Source organism: Octopus bimaculoides, chromosome 20 (assembly GCF_046866305.1).
Source record: "Octopus bimaculoides isolate indiv1 chromosome 20, ASM4686630v1, whole genome shotgun sequence".
Lineage (NCBI taxonomy): Eukaryota > Metazoa > Mollusca > Cephalopoda > Octopoda > Octopodidae > Octopus > Octopus bimaculoides.
Window position 1 is genome coordinate 45623622 of NC_142947.1, and position 19101 is coordinate 45642722.

At 41.0% G+C, this 19101-nt stretch overlaps 1 protein-coding gene across 1 annotated transcript in view; it reads left to right on the plus strand.

The window, feature by feature from the left end:
- Positions 1–19101, plus strand: part of LOC106870411 (uncharacterized) — a 33012-nt gene that overhangs the window by 5140 nt on the left and 8771 nt on the right. The window contains exons 2-4 of the mRNA XM_089338518.1: positions 9890–10222; positions 13018–13299; positions 15078–15347. Coding sequence (XP_089194644.1) covers positions 9890–10222; positions 13018–13299; positions 15078–15347 — 885 coding nt within the window. The remainder of the gene's footprint in view (positions 1–9889; positions 10223–13017; positions 13300–15077; positions 15348–19101) is intronic.

Consider the following 19101-nt stretch of genomic DNA (forward strand, 5'->3'; position numbering starts at 1 on the left):
GTCTGCAAAAACTCCAACCAAACAGAGGAATTCAAACTTGTGTGACCACCATTCCGATAGTCCCGCCGTTATATCTAGGCTTCCCTTTTTCTTATTTAAAATGTCAGGATGTAAATAGAGAAGAAACCGCCACTGTCTTTCCAGCTGTGACCATCGCGGTCTTTTGTTTATTTTTTAAAGGGTAGCTAGATATGGGCGAATGGTTTGTAGAATCGTCAGAGCGTCGGACAAAAATGCTTAGCGTTATTTAATTGCTGTCTTTTAAATTCTGGGTTCGTTTCTTGCCAAATACAACTATACTTTTGCATCCTTCCGAACTCGATAAAATAAAATGCCACTCTAGTGCTGGGATCCATTTGTGTTCCGAATAAAGTACCCTAGATGTGAACGGACTTATGATAGAAGACACAACCTTATCTAACGTACCCACCCCCTTTATTTTTGTTTTTGTTTTTTAACACAGTGGGGGTAATTTGAAAGATATTTGCTCCCATTTCTAGGAACTGCCAAGCTGTAACATAGACGTTCCTTCGTATCTGCAATTGATACGCATACACACACATACACACGCTTTTACACTCGCATTAATGTAGGTTTGTCGTGACTTCATCTGTTTCAGACACACATCTCTGAGTGATGAAACCGAGGAGGTAGAAGGGAAATAACAAGTACCAGATGGCAGATTGATAGTATGTAATTGGATAGAGAAAACTAGGGTTCCTTCTACGTTGTTGTGAGATGTAGCCGCCTAGTTCGTCTCAGATCACACTGTGTCGCCATAAAACGGAAGAAAGATACATAGAAATATGTAGTTTGTGATAGACTAAAAGTTGTCAGGATCATGGCGGGAACATCTTTCCCTGAAGGGGATCTGGGCCTATTTACGGTGAAACAAGCAACATGTAGACATACAGATACAAGTATAGCTGTGTGATTCTGAAGAAGACTGGCAGTTGCCCATCTTTGACCACAACGCCCATGCGTGCACCTTAAATGGAAGATGCTTATTGCTCCTAAGTTTCCTTAGCAGTTACCTATCATCATCGTTTCATCATCGTTTAACGTCCGCTTTCCATGCTAGCATGGGTTGGACGATTGACTGAGGACTGGTGAAACCAGATGGCTACACCAGGCTCCAATCTGATTGGGCAGAGTTTCTACAGCTGGATGCCCTTCCTAACGCCAACCACTTCGAAAGTGTAGTGGGTGCTTTTACGTGTCACCGGCACGAAGGCCAGTCAGGTGGTACTGGCAACGGCCACGCTCAAAATGGTGTATTTTACATGCCACCTGCACAGGAGCCAGTCCAGGGGCACTGGCACGATCTTGCTCGAATGTCTTTACATATGCCACCGGCACAAGTGCCAGGAAGGCACAGGTGCCATCATATATATATCATCATCATCATCATCATCGTTTAACGTCCGCTTTCCATGCTAGCATGGGTTGGACGATTTGACTGAGGACTGGTGAAACCGGATGGCAACACCAGGCTCCAGTCTGATTTGGCAGAGTTTCTACAGCTGGATGCTTTTCCTAACGCCAACCCCTCAGAGAGTGTAGTGGGTGCTTTTACGTGTCACCCGCACGAAAACGGCCACCCTCGAAATGGTGTCTTTTATGTGCCACCCGCACAAGCCAGTCCAGGGGCACTGGCAACGATCTCGCTCGAAAATCCTACGGGAGCCAGTCGGGCGGTACTGGCAACGGCCACGCTCAAAATGGTGCATCTCATGTGCCACCCGCACAAGAACCAGTCCAGGGGCACTGGCAACGATCTTACTTGGCTTGCTGGGTCTTCTCACGCACAGCACATTTCCAAAGGTCTCGGTCAGTAGTCATCGCCTCGGTGAGGCCCAATGTACGAAGGTCTTGCCTCACCACCTCAGCCCAGGTCTTCCTGGGCCTACCTCTTCCACGGGTTCCCTCAACTGTTAGGGTGTGGCACTTTTTCACGCAGCTATCCTCATCCATTCTCACCACATGTCCATACCAGCGCAATCGTCTCTCTTGCACACCACTACTGATGCTTCTTATGTTCAGCTTTTCTCTCAAGATACTTACACTCTGACGGGTTATATATATATATATATATATATATATATACATATATATATATATGTATGTATGTATATGATGGACTCTTCTGTTGTTAGATGACGTATGAGGGTCCGACAGTTTATTGTACAACCACCCAGATGATTTGTTTATAGTGATCATATGCTTGTGTACACATAAGCTCACTCTGGCCGTTAAATCAACATTACCTGTACAGGTGCAACAGGTGCTACATGTCAGATGATGAAATAATCAAAGAGCAACGTGAAGTGACGTGCTTTGCTCAAGAACACAACACAACACCCGGTCTAGGAATTGAACCCACGATCTCACTGTTGTGGGTGCCAGCACCGTAACCACTGAGCCATGCACCTATGTATGTATGTATGTATGTGTGTGTTACTATCTCCTTTGTTTGATGTGCAATGGTTGTGAGTGCCACTATAATGCAGGCAGTGTCCTTTGTTTCCAATCATCTTCGATGTCTGATCATGGAGTGAATGTTATTTTGCTTGGGAACAGGTGAGGGTTGGTGACAGCAAGGGCATCCAACTGCAGAAATTCTGTCAACAAATTGTCTGACCCATGGAATCATGGAAGAATAGACATAAATTGAGAACAATTATATTGGGTTTTAACAAAAGTCTGTACCATTTTCTAACTTTATTCAACCATGTGAAAAGCACCCACTGCACTCTTGGAGTGGTTGGCATTAGGAAGGGCATCCAACCATAGAAACTAAGTTATGGGGACATAAACACACCATCACTGGTTGTCAAGCAGTGGGGTAGGAGGACAAACACACACACACACACACACACATATATATATATGTGTGTGGCAGTCTTCTTTTAGTTTCCATCTACTAAATCCACTCAGAAATTATAGCTTTGGTCCAAAACTATAATAGAGGACACTTGCCTAAGGTGCCACATAGTGGGACTGATCCCAGAACCCTAAGGTTTGGGAAGCAAGCTTCTTACCACATAGCCTTACCTGCTCCAAGTTAGAGCAAATGTCACAAGTCCTTTCCTTTGTCACTCTGATATTTCCATTAGTCCATTGCCCTGGAAAGAGACTTTATTTCATAACCAAGGAATGATTAATGCTAAACTCGACTTTGGATTTGAAGTCAGAATGCTGGAATTGCAGAATATTTTGTCCACACTTCAATTTGCTGCATAATATGTTACAATTCAGCTTTTGATGTGTTTTCTGCTGAAAGGGTCACAGAAGAATGGTGTATTTCTGTTGTAACATTTGTAGTATTAAATAGTCAGTGTAGAGTGGTCTGTTCTGTTGTGTAGAAAGAGCTGTTCTTCAAACAGTAATGTATATAAACAGCAATATTGTAAAGCAACAGTGATAAATATATAGTAAACCATCTTATCTATGCATCAACATATGTAGACAATGTTGCTAGTGATTAGGTATGCCTGTTGATATAGCAGCACACTAATTGCTGATTGATTTATAAGAATCTTATTAATTCACGAATCAATTAAAAACCACATCTGCAACTTTGTCACCACTACACTGCCATATGTAGCTCATCTGTTTTCAGGGAGACATTCACTAGCATTCTCCCTAGTTCTGTGATATGAACCATTTTAAAAAGGTCTTAATTGAAAGCCTTCTGTCAAAATTCCATGTTAATTCATATTTTAAACACCAGATGAATAATAGCAAAGTTATTTTACTAAATTCTTTCATTTTCAAAATGATAAATAATTGAAATTAAATTAGTCGGAAATTGAACCCACAATCTAGTAATTGTGAGTGCAATACCCTAACCGCTAAGCCATGCATCTTCACACACACACACACACACACACACATTTTACTTGTTTCAGTTGTTTGACTGTGGCCATGCTGGAGCACTGCCTTTAAGGGTTTTAGTCAAACAAATCAACCTTAAAACTTATTTTTTAAAGCCTAGTACTTTTTTTTTCTCCTCTTTTTTTACATCCTGAAAGAATGAAAGGCAAAGTCAACCTCAGTAGAATTTGAACTCAGAACATAAAGACAGACCAAATTCCATTAAGCATTTTGTCCAGTGTGCCAACAATTCTCTATAATAATAATAATCCTTTTCTACTCTAAGCACAAAGCTTGAAATTTTGGGGAGAGAGATAATCGATTACATCGACCCCAGTGTTCAACCGATACTTATTTCATCTATCCCGAAAGGATGATAGGCAAAGTCTACCTTGGTGGAATTTGAACTCAGAATGTAGCAATGGGTGAAATACCCAACTAACTCCCTTATCACAAATTTCATGCCTTATGCTGATAGCAGAAAGGATTATATACTTGGTGAGAATTCTTGAAAATCTTATTCCAAAATTTGGTATACAAGTGGAATGAAAAGTTCTGAGAAATGTCAATGCTTTCTTCCTCTAAATTTTGCAATTTGACTGTAATAGTTTGGTATGCAAGGATTGAAAAGTTTCTGCTTCAGTATACTTTCATTTGAACCGCGCTAGCATTGAAATATAGGCTATAAAATGATGAGGATCTTTTTGAGGTATGGGGGTATTTATTTTGAAATTCCTCTCCACCTTGGAAGTAGAAAAAGAATTGTTGACTGGGCAAGATTTGAACTCGGAACGTAAAGAGTCATAACCAGAAAGTGCTTTGTCCCATGGTTTTCCAAATTGTGCCAGCTACTTACTAACTGTAGATGTTTATTTTCCTTTCAAGAGTGTATTTGTGTGTACACAAGTCAAACAGGTGGTCGCCATAAAAGAAATGACTGTAGAAGATGGTAGGAGGTGAAGGAGGAGGCAAATGCAAGAGATATGGCGGAGGGTAAGGAAGAGGTAAAGGACAGAAGAATACATAATATGAGGGAGGGGAGGGCAGCGGTAAGAGATAGAAAAGACTACAGAAACGAGAAGAGGTGAAGGACAGCAGATACTTGAGACGGAATAAAAGAGGGAGTGGGGCAGAAGACAAAATATAGAGGAAGGAAGGTGAGGGAGAGAGAACTCAGGGTAGATACTTGAGAAGGGGGTAGGGGAGGAAGAGCAAATTGAAGAAAATGTGAGTGAGGGAAAGCAAGAGGTAAAAGATAAAGAGACTACTTAAGAAGTGATAGGAGACTGAGTGACGGGGAAGGAAGTGGTGAGCAGCAGATACATGGGAGTAAGAGTAGGAGGAAGGGCAAAGTCAAGAAAATGTGAGTGAGGGAAAGCAAGAGGTGAAGGGAATATATGGGAACTTTAGTGAGAGAGAGAGAGAGAATAAGGACTGTATAGAGAGAGTGAGTGTATGAGAAACACTTCGAGAAGGTTAAGGTTAAGTGTCAATCTACCTGCTGGCAATACAAAGTAGGACATTGGTGATTATAGTGGAGAATGTAATTAATCGCCATAGAACGAAATAGGGGGGAAAGGGGGTGGAAGTAATTTTTGTTTGTGTGAAAAACATTCTCTTAGAATAGCTTTTTACACTGCAGAAACTATTTGTCACTCGGTCCTTAGCTAGCTCACCATCTGTTTATCTATCTTTTTATGTCTATCTTATCTCAGTCTCTATTTATCTACCTAAGTGGAGGCGCAATGGCCCAGTGGTTAAGGCAGCGGACTCGCGGTCAAAGGATCGCGGTTTCCATTCCCAGACCGGGCGTTGTGAGTGTTTATTGAGCGAAAACACCTAAAAGCTCCACGAGGCTCCGGCAGGGGATGGTGGCGAACCCTGCTGTACTCTTCCACCACAACTTTCTCTCACTCTTTCTTCCTGTTTCTGTTGTGTACTCTTCCACCACAACTTTCTCTCACTCTTTCTTCCTGTTTCTGTTGTGCCTGTAATTCAAAGGGTCAGCCTTGTCACACTCTTTGTCACATTGAATATCCCCGAGAACTACGTTAAAGGTACACGTGTCTGTGGAGTGCTCAGCCACTTGCACGTTAATTTCACGAGCAGGCTATTCCGTTGATCGGATCAACTGGAACACTCACCAGTTCAATTTCCGCTCATTTACTTATTTATTTTCTCTAAGATTTTTGTTGAATCTTGCAGCCTCTTCAGCAACTATTGAAGAGGTTGTAAGATGCAATGAAAATCTTTAAAGAAAACAAGTAAACGAAATCTCCCCAGACACAATAATACACACACACACACACACACACACACACACACACACACACACACACACACACACACACACACACACACAATGAACTGAGAACTTGTACATAGCTAAGTTATGTTGACAATATCAATTTCTTCATGAATTGTAACTTTGTCTTTGAGTGAGTGCTATTAGATAAATAAGGGATATCTAAGGAAATTAAATGTCACTTATCAGAAAAATTGCACAAAGGCAAAGGTGTGGCTGTGTGATAAATAGTTTGCCTCCCAACCACATTGCTTCAAGTTCAGTCCTATTGCATAACACCATGGGCAAGCGTCTTTTATGATAGCCCTGAGCCAACCAAAACCTTGTGAGTGGACTTAGTTGATGGAAACTGAAAGAAGCCTATAATTTGTTTGTGTGTGTATGTATATGTGTGTTTGTCACCCATTGCTTGACAATTGGTGTTGATTTGTTTATACAATTTTAACTTGGCATTCCAGCAGGCTTTAAATAGGCCCTAGGGTTGATTTGTTTCAAGTGGTGCCCTTGATTTTCCACAGTCCAGTGACTGAAACAAGAAAAGATTAAATGATAAAGTTGGAAATAAAAGTGCAAATATTATTTAGACTAGTAGAAAACCATCCAGAAGGCAGTGTTTCTGCTAGTTCTATAAATGATGACATGTCATAATAGATTTGAAAGCTTGCAAGGCATAGATTTATTTAACTTTCTAAAAAGAAAAAGAAAAACTTCCCAAAAACATCACATTGCATCTTATAAACATGAAGTCAGGGTTTGAATTATCAAATGGTGAATCAAGTGTGTAGCAGTTCTCCATACTCTGGGTGACAAGCGATCTCTCTTACGAAACTGTTTATTAGTAAGTACATTCTACTGTAAGAAACACATATCTATCGTACTTACTGCATGTGAAATAATAAACCAGTCAGGCGGAAAATTTAGTGACAATGTGTGTGACTATAGACATGCAAAGAAACTAGCAACTGGTTTTCAAAACAAATAATTCTCTTCCAAAACTTTCAAAAGCCAGACCCAGTCAGTCATTTTCTAAGTTCAAATATTCTACACAGATGAATCATTTCATATAATGTGAACAAAGAAAGGAGGATAACTTGAAAAAATAAGGTATTATTGCCATAATAATAATAATAATAATGGAGATTTTCAATATAATATGATATAATACTGACTAATAATCTAATAAATTGAATCATTGTAAACTGAGATGAACCCTCCACTTTTCTCTCCCACCCTCTTTACATGAAGGCCAAATTATAGAATTGCCAAAATGAGTAGTCATATTTTATGGTTGCTTTATACATAAAATTCTATAACCTGAAGTAGCCATAATGCAGGAATTGCATTTATGCATGTGTGTGTTCCCTATCTCCAGTTATCTATCACACAATTTTCACTCTGTGCACTTCCTCTTCTGTCTCATATTCGCTTGGTACCCACATCTCACATTTCTTTCTTTCCAGGTGGCCAAGCCATGTATCACCTCTTCAGCAAGACACCCGCTCCTCTCTCTCCATCATAGTTTCTTATTCCTCTAAATTGAGGGGTCTTATTTTGCTGTAGTTGGCAACCTCACCTAAAAGGCACTCAGTACACTCTGTTAAGTGGTTGGCATTAGGAAGGGCGTCCAAATGTAGAAACCATGCCAAAGCAGACATAGAACTTGGCAGAAACCTCTGGCTCATCTGTTCTTGTCAAATTGTCCAACCCATCCCAGCATGAGAAAAGGACATTAAATGATGATAATGATGAGAAGATGCCTGGCCTAGTGGTTAAGGGTCACAAGATCAGAGTTTCAATTCCTAGACTGAGTGGCGCATTGTGTTCTTGAGCAAAACACTTCATTTCATGTTGTTCTGCAATCATTTCAATATCTGATGAGTGATATGCTTTTACAACTGTACAGCCAATCTCTCTCTCTTTCTCTCTCTTTCTCTCTCTCTCTCTCTCTCTCTTCTCTCTCTCTCTCTCTCTCTCTCTCTCTCTCTCTCTCTCTCTCTCTCTCTCTCTCTCTCTCTCTCTCTCTCACCAGAGTATGTTGGAAGAGTTTTCTACAGCCAGTATAGCTTTTTGTCACCAACCCACTCTTGTCCCAAGTGAGGTAATAATCTCCCTGTCTATCAAACAACAATCGGCTGGAGTCACTTTCAGGGTGGACTACTAGCATGCGATGCTATCAGTGAAGCCATTGTTTGGATGTCAATGAGGGAAGCACACAAGAAGATACAAGAGAAATATGAAAACAGTGATACATGCACACAACTTGTGTGTTTGTGTATGAGTTCATATGTATATCTACACACATAATCAGTGTCCCCCCAAAAATGAATACACACTTTGAATGCTGATGACTTAATTTTTATTTCATTTTATTAGATACTGATTTTTATAATCATCCAATCTGTATATTCATTCTGAGGGTGGGATAACCTACATATATGCATATACAGCAGGTTTCTTTCAGTTTCCATCTACCAACTCCACTAAGAAGGCTTTGGTCAGCCTGGGGATTGAATAGAAGACATTCATTCAAGGTGTCATGCAGTGGGACTGAACTTGGAATCATGTGGCTCTTTACCACACACTCATACCTCCTACATGTGTGTGTGTGTGTATCTGTACATGTGTTTGTGTGTATATATACAGGATTTCCCAAACAATGTGTGCACACATTGAATAATAATATACTGTTTATTTAAATACATTTCAAATTTAATAGAATCTACAGACAGAATTTAATTTTTTTATAAACACCTGTTTTCAAACTGATGACCATTCCAGGCACCACTCATAACATGGAATTGAAGACATCAAGTAATATTTTGTTCTGTATTTGTACACATTCTCGATAACCCTCAGTTTGTTGACTGTTGCCAGTATTGTACAGTAAACTTTTAATTATCCCCATAAAAAGAAGTCTAAAAATGTGAGGCCCAGTGAATGTGGATGGTATTTTACTGAACCTCTTAATCCTATCCACCTGTTGGGCAAAATCTCATCAAGGTAGGCCCTTACATTGCTATGGTAGTGTGTTGGTGCCCCCATCTTGCTGGAAGTAAAACTCCATATCCTCAAAAACCTCTTGAATGTTTGGCATGACAGGTTGTCACAACAAAGTAGATGGGACCAATCACAGTACCATCCAAAAAGAATGGTTCAGTTAATCCTTTTGTATATGTACACATATGTGGAGGCGCAATGGCCCAGTGGTTAAGGCAGTGGACTTGTGGTCATAGGATCGCGGTTTCGATTTAAAGACTGGGCATTGTGAGTGTTTATTGAGCGAAAACACCTAAAGCTCCACAAGGCTGTGGCAGGGGGTGGTGGCAAACTTTCTCACCACAACTTTCTCTCACACTTTCTTCCTGTTTCTGTTGTGCCTGTAATTCAAAGGGTCAGCCTTGTCACACTCTTTGTCACACTGAATCTCCCCGAGAACTACGTTAAGGGTACACGTGTCTGTGGAGTGCTCAGCCACTTACATGTTAATAAATGAGCTGCAATGTCATTGGTGCCAAGCTGTATCGGCCTTTGCCTTTCCCTTGGATAACATGAGTGGTGTAGAGTGGGGGAGGCTGGTATGCATGGGCGACTGTTGGTCTTCCATAAACAGCCTTGCCCAGATTTGTGCCTTGGAGGGTGACTTTCTAGGTGCAATCCCATGGTCATTTATGTTTATTCATCTTTCTGTGTGTCTTTCTATCATTTCAGATGTTCCAGTCGTGAAATCTGATACAGTGACATTCTCCATCTCTTCTTCAGCCAAAATTGGTGATTCTGCTCAGTTCTTCTGCAATGCCACCGCCACAGCAATTCAGTACAATGCTATTTTCAAGCATAATAACGGCGACATTGCCAAAGTTTATTTACCTGGTAATGGAGGTAAAAATCATCCCAATACTTCAGTCACTGTTTCAGGCAGCCAGGCTTACTATAAGTATGACATCAGTTCTTTGTCTTGTTCTGTCCGAGGAATTTACATGTGTACGGTGATAACTGACAATGGTGCATTTAATAGTAACACTGTGACACTCGATGTTTTGGGTAAGTAGTTACCTTTATCTACTCTCACTTTTACTCCTACTCTGTTTCTCCCTCTTTCTGTCTGTCTGTTTATCTATCTGCTTTGGCATGGTTTTTATGGCACCCAACACTTTATATTGTGTACTGGGTACTTTTCTCATACCACCAGCACTTGTGTGTTTGCCATGCAGCTTGCAAGCCTACAAAATCTGAAGGGATTCAGGGGTTGGAGGATTTAGGCTAACAGATGGGAATTAAGGTATGAATGGTGGTAGGAAGGAGGAGGTTCTAGTAGGAGGAGAACTACATAGCTGCTCACATTTGGGAAAGAGTGAGAAATGCATCAGAAGTAGCTGCAAAGAGATAGTGGTGGTGGTGGAGGTGTTTAGGTGGCCTCTCAAGGTATGAAGTGAGTATTAGTGGGTGTGGGGCAGAGAAACTAGGAGTGGTGGGAGTGGGAGGCAAGAACACTCATGAAGATTGGGTAGGGTTGGAGGATGAATGCAGGAGTGATGATTGTCAATGATACCTGAATTGGGGAGGTCCAGAGATGCAAGAAAAGAATGGTACAGGATAGTAATGAAGATCCAGGTGATAAGGGTGGGACAGACAGGAGAGAGATGATGTTTGGTTAGGCTACAGAAAAGTGGGGAGAGTGAGAGTTAGTCATATGTCTAATGGGGTGGGGGTGAAGGAGATGAATGTGACATGTGAGTGTAGAGGACAATATTAATGGATAAAAGGGTGTGGTATCAGGACGGATGAGGCTGTTTCACTGCAGTGGGGCAGAGGGTGGATGAGGTGTCCATTAGTGCACCTATGTAGTACGTACAGCAATAGTGCTTCCAGAAGTCAGTTTTGCTACAATAGGAGTGTCTTAAGGACCATGTGTCACCAGCCAGCTCAGTCCTTTGTCATTTCCTCCATGAAGTTTAGGGTCCTCAGATCAACTTTCACTATTTCATCCCATGTCTTTGTGGATCTCTCCAGCCTCATTTAGTGATCAGCGCTTCTTTATGCAGCAATCTTCACTCATATGCATCACATGACCATACTAGTGCAGTCTTCTTTCATGCACACTATGGCTGATTCCTCTTATACCTGGTTTTTCTCTCAGCACATTTATACTATGTCATTATTCTCTCTCATATTACACATCCAATGGAGTATACTTGCTTCATTTCTTTCCTGTATTCCCACGCCTGCTGTGTTCAAGGCCCATGTCTCATTTCCATGCTGCATTGCAGTTCTAAACCAACCATCACACAATCTGCCCTTCATTCTGTGGGAGAAGACCTTTGTTGCCAGCAGCAGTAGTTAACTCCCTGAACTATTTTCAACACATTCTTCCTTAGGCTACTCTGCACTCAGATCAACCTCCTCCCTTGCTAATTAAATCTCCCAAGTTACAAAAAAAAAAACATCAACTACTTCTAATAAGCCATCCAGGCATTCAAGAGAATCTATTTCTGGTGTCTGTAGTACTTCACTGCTCCAGTGCATTTATCACATGAAGCTTAAGTTCTCTGCTAGTCTACCACATCTCTTGTGTGCCCATAGCTTACATTGGGTATAGCATATGATGGAGTTTACATCTACACCTTTTCTGCATATTGAGCAAGACCATTTGCTGGAGGTGCCAGAGTCCTGTCTTCTTTCCTTCTTACTAAAACTTTGTCAAGTTTACGTTATGACCTCTCAGTTCCATGCCTGGAATTACTTCTCTAATTCTCATATAGATTCAGCTATGAGACCTAGATCATCAGTGTATAGGACTTCACATGGGCAACCAGTCTTAAACTCCTCTGTGATATCTTGTGGGACTATGATAATTAAAAGATTAAGGACAGAGCCTCCAACATATATTCTAAATTTGTCACTGAAGCCATCAGTTACTTATTTCATCTTTGTACCTGGCTTCTACAACTCTCACAAACCATAAGTCAACACAGTTTCCCTACTGCCCACCAGATTACTGTATGTGGTCTCCTAGTCTTGACGTGGAGTGCTTCATGCTGTCAGCGGTAGTATCATCATCGTTGCCATTGTTTTTATATCCTTTTTCCTATGTTGGATAGGTTGTCCTAATCCGGGTCAATTCTTATTCAGAGTTTCCCCTTGTCATTTGAATACAGATAGTACAAGGGTGCTCTTCCTGTCTTTAAGCCTCATCTCTTTCCATGCCACAAACTGTACAATGGCCAGGCATATATTCATGGAACATTGCAAACAAACAACATCAAATGTACAATGAGGATGAAGATACGCAACAGGTTTCTTCCAGTTTCCGTCAACCAAATCCATTCACAAAGCTTTCATCCAACCAGGGATTTCATAGACGCCTGTTTTAGTTGCTGCAAAGTAAGATTGAACCTGAAATTACATGGTTGCCAAGTGAACCTCTTCAGGTTAAATAGAGGATGAGGGTGGTGTCAAGTAATAGCTCTCTTTGTTAGTTCCCTGCCACAGAATCAACCCTTTTAGCTAAGAACCCCCGTTAGAGTGTCAGCCCTTTTCATTAAGAACTATTTGTTGACTCCCTGGAAAGTGCATTGTAGGAGAGGGAGCGGGAAGTTTGTACTGTGTGAGTGGGAGAGGAGATGGTGTACTCTGGAGGCCATGGGGGAGTATCAGGTATTTTGATCAATAAACAAGGAGTAAAAATTTTCTTTCTTAGCTCACTGCTATATGTCAGCCCTTTTCATTAGGAACTATCTGTTGACTCCCTGAAATTGTTGATAATTCTTAACTTCCCTAACAATATTTTTTATTGTATTTAAATGTCCCTTTTTGTTTCTATTTCTTTTTTCCTTCAGGTCCAGCTGGAACTCCCAGTTTAAAACCTCTTTCTGATAATCAAATTCTCAATGACAGTGTCACCATTTCTTGCGAGAGTAACGTTGGAAGTCCTGCACAGGAATTGAAACTTTGTGTTGGCAGTAACTGCGCTACACCAAACCCACCGGTTAAACAGGACGATCAGTGCATTTTCAAACAAACTGCAAACCTAACATTCCAAGCCACAAGAGAAACCACGGAGGCTACATGTAGAGTGGGGACAAGTTCATTGGAAGTAAAACAAACCTGGCAAGTAGACTGTAAGTGCTCTGCTTTTCCCCTCTATTGCTATGATTATCACACTCTGAATCTTTCACTGGTTTCAGTCATTGGATTGCGACCAAGCCGAAGCAATATCACCAAGACTTGTTCACATAAACGTAACAACTGCAGGCTGCATATTCTCGACATACATTGAAATGTTGCAAAATCAAGTTTTGGGTATGAAACTAGGGTGAGCTGGGGGGAAGGTAACCTGCAAAAACAAACAAACACACACGCACGCACGCACGCACGCACGCACGCACGCACGCACGCACGCACGCACGCACGCACGCACGCACGCACGCACGCACGCACGCACGCACGCACGCACGCACGCACGCACGCACACACACACACACACACACACACACACACACACACACACACACACACACACACACACACACACACACACACACACACACACACACACACACGCGCACGCACACGCACACACACTCTAGAAGCAGCCCGTGTGTTATAAAACAAATCAAACACACATACACACTGTGACACGTTGGAGACAACTCACCGCAAGTCCCATTCAGGAGTGATGGTCATCAGCATTTCATTATTTTTGTGGTTTATCAACATCATGTACTTAGACCTGGGGCAAATCAAATATGGTGTCCATGACTATATGTAAAATGCTGTGGAAACCATCTGCTGGTATGTCTGGACGAGCGACGAGCTGGCAGAATCGTTAGCACGCCTGGCGAAACGCTTAACGGTATTTCGTCTGTCGTTACGTTCTGAGTTCAAATTCCGCCAAGCTCGACTTTGCCTTTCATCCTTTCGGGGTTGATTAAATAAGTACCAGTTATGCACTGGGATCAATATAATCGACTTAATCCGTTTGTCTGTCTTTGTTTGTCCCCTCTGTGTATAGCCCCTTGTGGGCAGTAAAGAAATAGGTGTGTCTGGACAATGTACACATCGGAATAAATTATTGAAGACACGGTTTTGCACCTAATGCTTTTTGGAGAGTCATCTCCACTGCATCAAATCGTAGCCTACTGGCAAACAAGCAAAGCGCATATATTGAACGCATGTGTTCGATATTGTCTACAACAGTAGTGCTGCTTCTCATTCATACATTCATCCAGGCAAACCAGCAGATGATTTTTATCCCATTTTACGTATAATCGTAGGCTGGCTGTTCAATTTGCCTCAGGTTCAGTTCAGGTAAATGATGTTGATAAGCTACAAAAGTGGTAAAACATCAATGTCCATTGCTCTTGTATGGAACTTGGATTGAGTTGTCTCACCTGCCTGTGATTTTCAGGTGTTTTAACATCCAGTACTTTGAGAAAGTCATCTCTACTGTGCCAAATCATAGCCAACTGGCTAGGTGTACATGTAGAAGTGTATCCCTATATTGGGATGGGTATAAGGAAGGGTATATATGCATGTAGTTTGTGTGTGTATATATATATATATATATATATATATATATATATATATATTTCGTGCGGGTGACACGTAAAAGCACCCACTACACTCTCTGAGTGGTTGGCGTTAGGAAGGGCATCCAGCTGTAGAAACTCTGCCAAATTAGATTGGAGCCTGGTGTTGCCATCCGGTTTCACCAGTCCTCAGTCAAATCGTCCAACCCATGCTAGCATGGAAAGCGGACGTTAAACGATGATGATGATGATGATGATATATATAAACACACACACACACACACACACACACACACACACACACACACACACACACATATACACAGTGGTTTCATTAAATTCTCTTTTGATCATCTGTTTTCTTTCAGATCCTGTTGATGGCATCAGACTAATTCCAGATGTCAGAGAATGGAGACTGGTTCGTGGCACCAAAAAAACATTCCGATGTGTAGCACTTGGCAACCCTAACCCCACAATCATGTGGGAGTTCTTCCCACAGGCATCTCAAACCAGCAAGATGTTTTGGAATACATCTCTTGAACTGGACCCTGACACAAGTGGAGTCTATGTGTGTACGGCTAACAACACAGTTGGTGGAATTTCCTATAACTTGACCAAGACTTTGACTGTTACTGTCTGTAAGTCAACCATCGCTGCTTTCCTCTCTCTCTCTCTCTCTCTCTCCATTTTCTATACTATTTTTCTATCTTTCCTTCTTTTTCCATCTATCTTTTCTCTTTTGTTTTCTCTTTTCTTTTCTCTGCTCCCCTCACCATCCCCTTCTCTCTTTCTCTCTCTCTCTCTTTCTCTCTCTCTCTCTTTCTCTCTCTCTCTCTTTCTCTCTCTCTCTCTCTCTCTTTCTCTCTCTCTCTCTCCTTTCCATTTGTTCCCTGTTGGTTATTTTGTGTGTGTGTGTGTGTGTTTATTGGTTTCGAAAGAAGTGACCTACAATGGTTTTAAAGCATTTGTAATAAGACACAGGGAATCAAACAATCTATCTGGAACCAAGCATTTCATAAACAGGACTTGACTTCGATCCCTGACACTTTTCTGTCTGAAAATATTTGTAACATCTGCACCAGGGTCTGTTTGTCCAAAGCTGGACTTGCTTGTTATATGAGATCTCAAGACAGCATTCTTCTGTAAAGATGTAACAGTCATCATATATATATATATATATATATATATATATATATCATCATCATCATCATCATCATCATCATCATCATCGTTTAACGTCCGCTTTCCATGCTAGCATGGGTTGGACGATTTAACTGAGGACTGGTGAAACCGGATGGCAACACCAGGCTCCAATCTAATTTGGCAGAGTTTCTACAGCTGGATGCCCTTCCTAACGCCAACCACTCAGAGAGTGTAGTGGGTGCTTTTACGTGTCACCTGCACGAAAACGGCCACGCTCGAAATGGTGTCTTTTATGTGCCACCCGCACAAGAGCCAGTCCAGGGGCACTGGCAACGATCTCGCTCGAAAATCCTACAAGGCCAGTCAGGCGGTACTGGCAACGGTCACGCTCAGGATGGTACATCTTATGTGCCACCCGCACAAGAGCCAGTCCAGGGGCCCTGGCAACGATCTCACTTGGCTTGCCGGGTCTTCTCACGCACAGCACATTTCCAAAGGTCTCGGTCAGTAGTCATCGCCTCGGTGAGGCCCAATGTTCGAAGGTCTTGCCTCACCACCTCAGCCCAGGTCTTCCTGGGCCTACCTCTTCCACGGGTTCCCTCAACTGTTAGGGAGTGGCACTTTTTCACGCAGCTATCCTCATTCATTCTCACCACATGTCCAAACCAGCGCAATCGTCTCTCTTGCACACCACTACTGATGCTTCTTATGTTCAGCTTTTCTCTCAAGATACTTACACTCTGACGGGTATGCACATTAACAGTACACATCCAGCGGAGCATACTGGCTTCATTCCTTGCGAGCTTACGCATGTCCTCAGCAGTCACAGCCCATGTTTCACTGCCATGTAGCATGGCTGTTCGTACACATGCGTCATACAGTCTGCCTTTTACTCTGAGTGAGAGTCCCTTTGTCGCCAGCAGAGGTAAGAGCTCTCTAAACTTGGCCCAGGCTATTCTTATTCTAGCAGTTACACTTTCAGCGCACCCACCCCCACTACTAACTTGGTCACCCAGATAGCGGAAGCTATGTATATTCTTTTATTCTTATATCTGTTTCAGTCATTTGACTGTGGCCATGCCAGAGCACTGCCTTTATTCGAGCAAATCAACCCCAAGACTTATTCCTTGTAAGCTTAGTACTTATTCTATCGGTCTCTTATGCGGGACCATTAAGTTACAGGGACGTAAACACACCGACATTGGTTGTCAAGTGATGTTGGGAGGGCAAACACACATACATATATATATATATAAATATATATATATATATATGTATATTTGTTGGCACTCTATCGCTTACAACGTCGAGGGTTCCAGTTGATCTGATCAACAGAACAGCCTGCTCGTGAAATTAACATGCAAGTGGCTGAGCACTCCACAGACACGTGTACCCTTAACATAGTTCTCGGGGATATTCAGCGTGACACAGTGTGACAAGGCTGGCCCCTTTGAAATACAGGCACAACTGAAACAGGAAGAAAGAGTGAGAGAAAATTGTGGTGAAAGAGTACAGCAGGGTTTGCCACCATCCCCTGCTGGAGCCTCGTGGAGCTTTAGGTGTTTTCGCTCAATAAACACTCACAACACCCGGTCTGGGAATCAAAACCGCGATCCTATGACCGCAAGTCCGCTGCCCTAACTACTGGGCCATTGCGCCTCCACACACACAAATATATATATATACATACATGATGGGCTTGTTTCAGTTTGTCGACCAAATCTACTCACAAGGTTTTGGCCAGCCCAAGACTATAGCAGAAGACACTTGCCCAAGGTGCCACACAGTGTGACTGAACCCGGAACCATTTTGTTGGTAAGCAAGCTACTTACCACACAACTACTCCTGCACCTATATATATATGTATGTATATATAGTAAATAGAATTATTAGAGTCAGTATACTGTGAACACTCAATTCTCTTCACAAAATTCCATTCTCCACCATTTCCTAACTCACACAGAATTCACACATATTTACTTGTATCCTTAAAGATCACATGACCCTACAGTGTGTGTGTGTGTGTGTGTGTGTGTGTGTGTATATATATATATATATATATATATATACTGATTTCTTCTTTATTTTCAAAATTAATCAAAATCTAACAGAAATATAGCAACAAAAGGATAAATAATATTGTGTAACAAAATTTTGATTCTTTTTTTTTTTGTGGGGTGGGGGTCCATAAGTGTTACTTCCTATTTGCTTCCATTTAGAAATCAAAGGAAATGACTACTATTCCCTTCATTCTTTGCTTTTGTGACCTGGACATCAATGTTTTAAAACTGACCGATTTTCCATTACATTTCAAACAGATTCAGCACTGAGTTGCTGAAGCAGAAATATCATTATAGCAAATATTCTGCTCAATACCACAGATTTGCTTGTCAGTTGCTTGACCTTTACGAGTTGAGCATGTCCCTCGGTGGCTGGTGATAAATGCATCTCTGATCACGAGCAGGAGTAATGGGGGAGCATCACAGCCATGTGTTGAGAGGGATTCTTTGGGGTTTGAATAAATGTAAGAAAAGCAAAGTTTGAAGGGACTATTAACCATTTTTTATTCTTTGTATGGGTAGGCAAATAGGAAATAACAGTTACTACCCAAGGACAAAAAACCTGTAGCACAGAATAATGACAAAGTTATTTTAATAAATTCTTCAATATTTTCGAAATTAACTGGAACCAAGGCAGTGTATTTTAATGGAAATGTGCTAACAAAAAGATTAATTAAAACAAAATTATTTGACTAAATTCTTTAATATTTTCGAAATTAATTGAAACAGAAGCAGTACATTTTAGTAGAAATATAGTAATATAGTTTGCTAATATAGATATATGCGATTATTTGGTAAGTGGTACTGAATTTTACAATCTGTTAATAATACTAATAATAATAATAATATTTTATAAGCTTAAAGCTTATAAGCAATTACTGTGTATTGACTAAGGTAGATAGTTTAAGATTAGGGTATATATAGTTTAAGATTAGGGTATATATAGTTTAAGATTAGGGTATATATAGTTTAAGATTAGGGTATATATAGTTTAAGATTAGGGTATATATAGTTTAAGATTAGGGTATATATAGTTTAAGATTAGGGTATATATAGTTTAAGATTAGGGTATATATAGTTTAAGATTAGGGTATATATAGTTTAAGATTAGGGTATATATAGTTTAAGATTAGGGTATATATAGTTTAAGATTAGGGTATATATAGTTTAAGATTAGGGTATATATAGT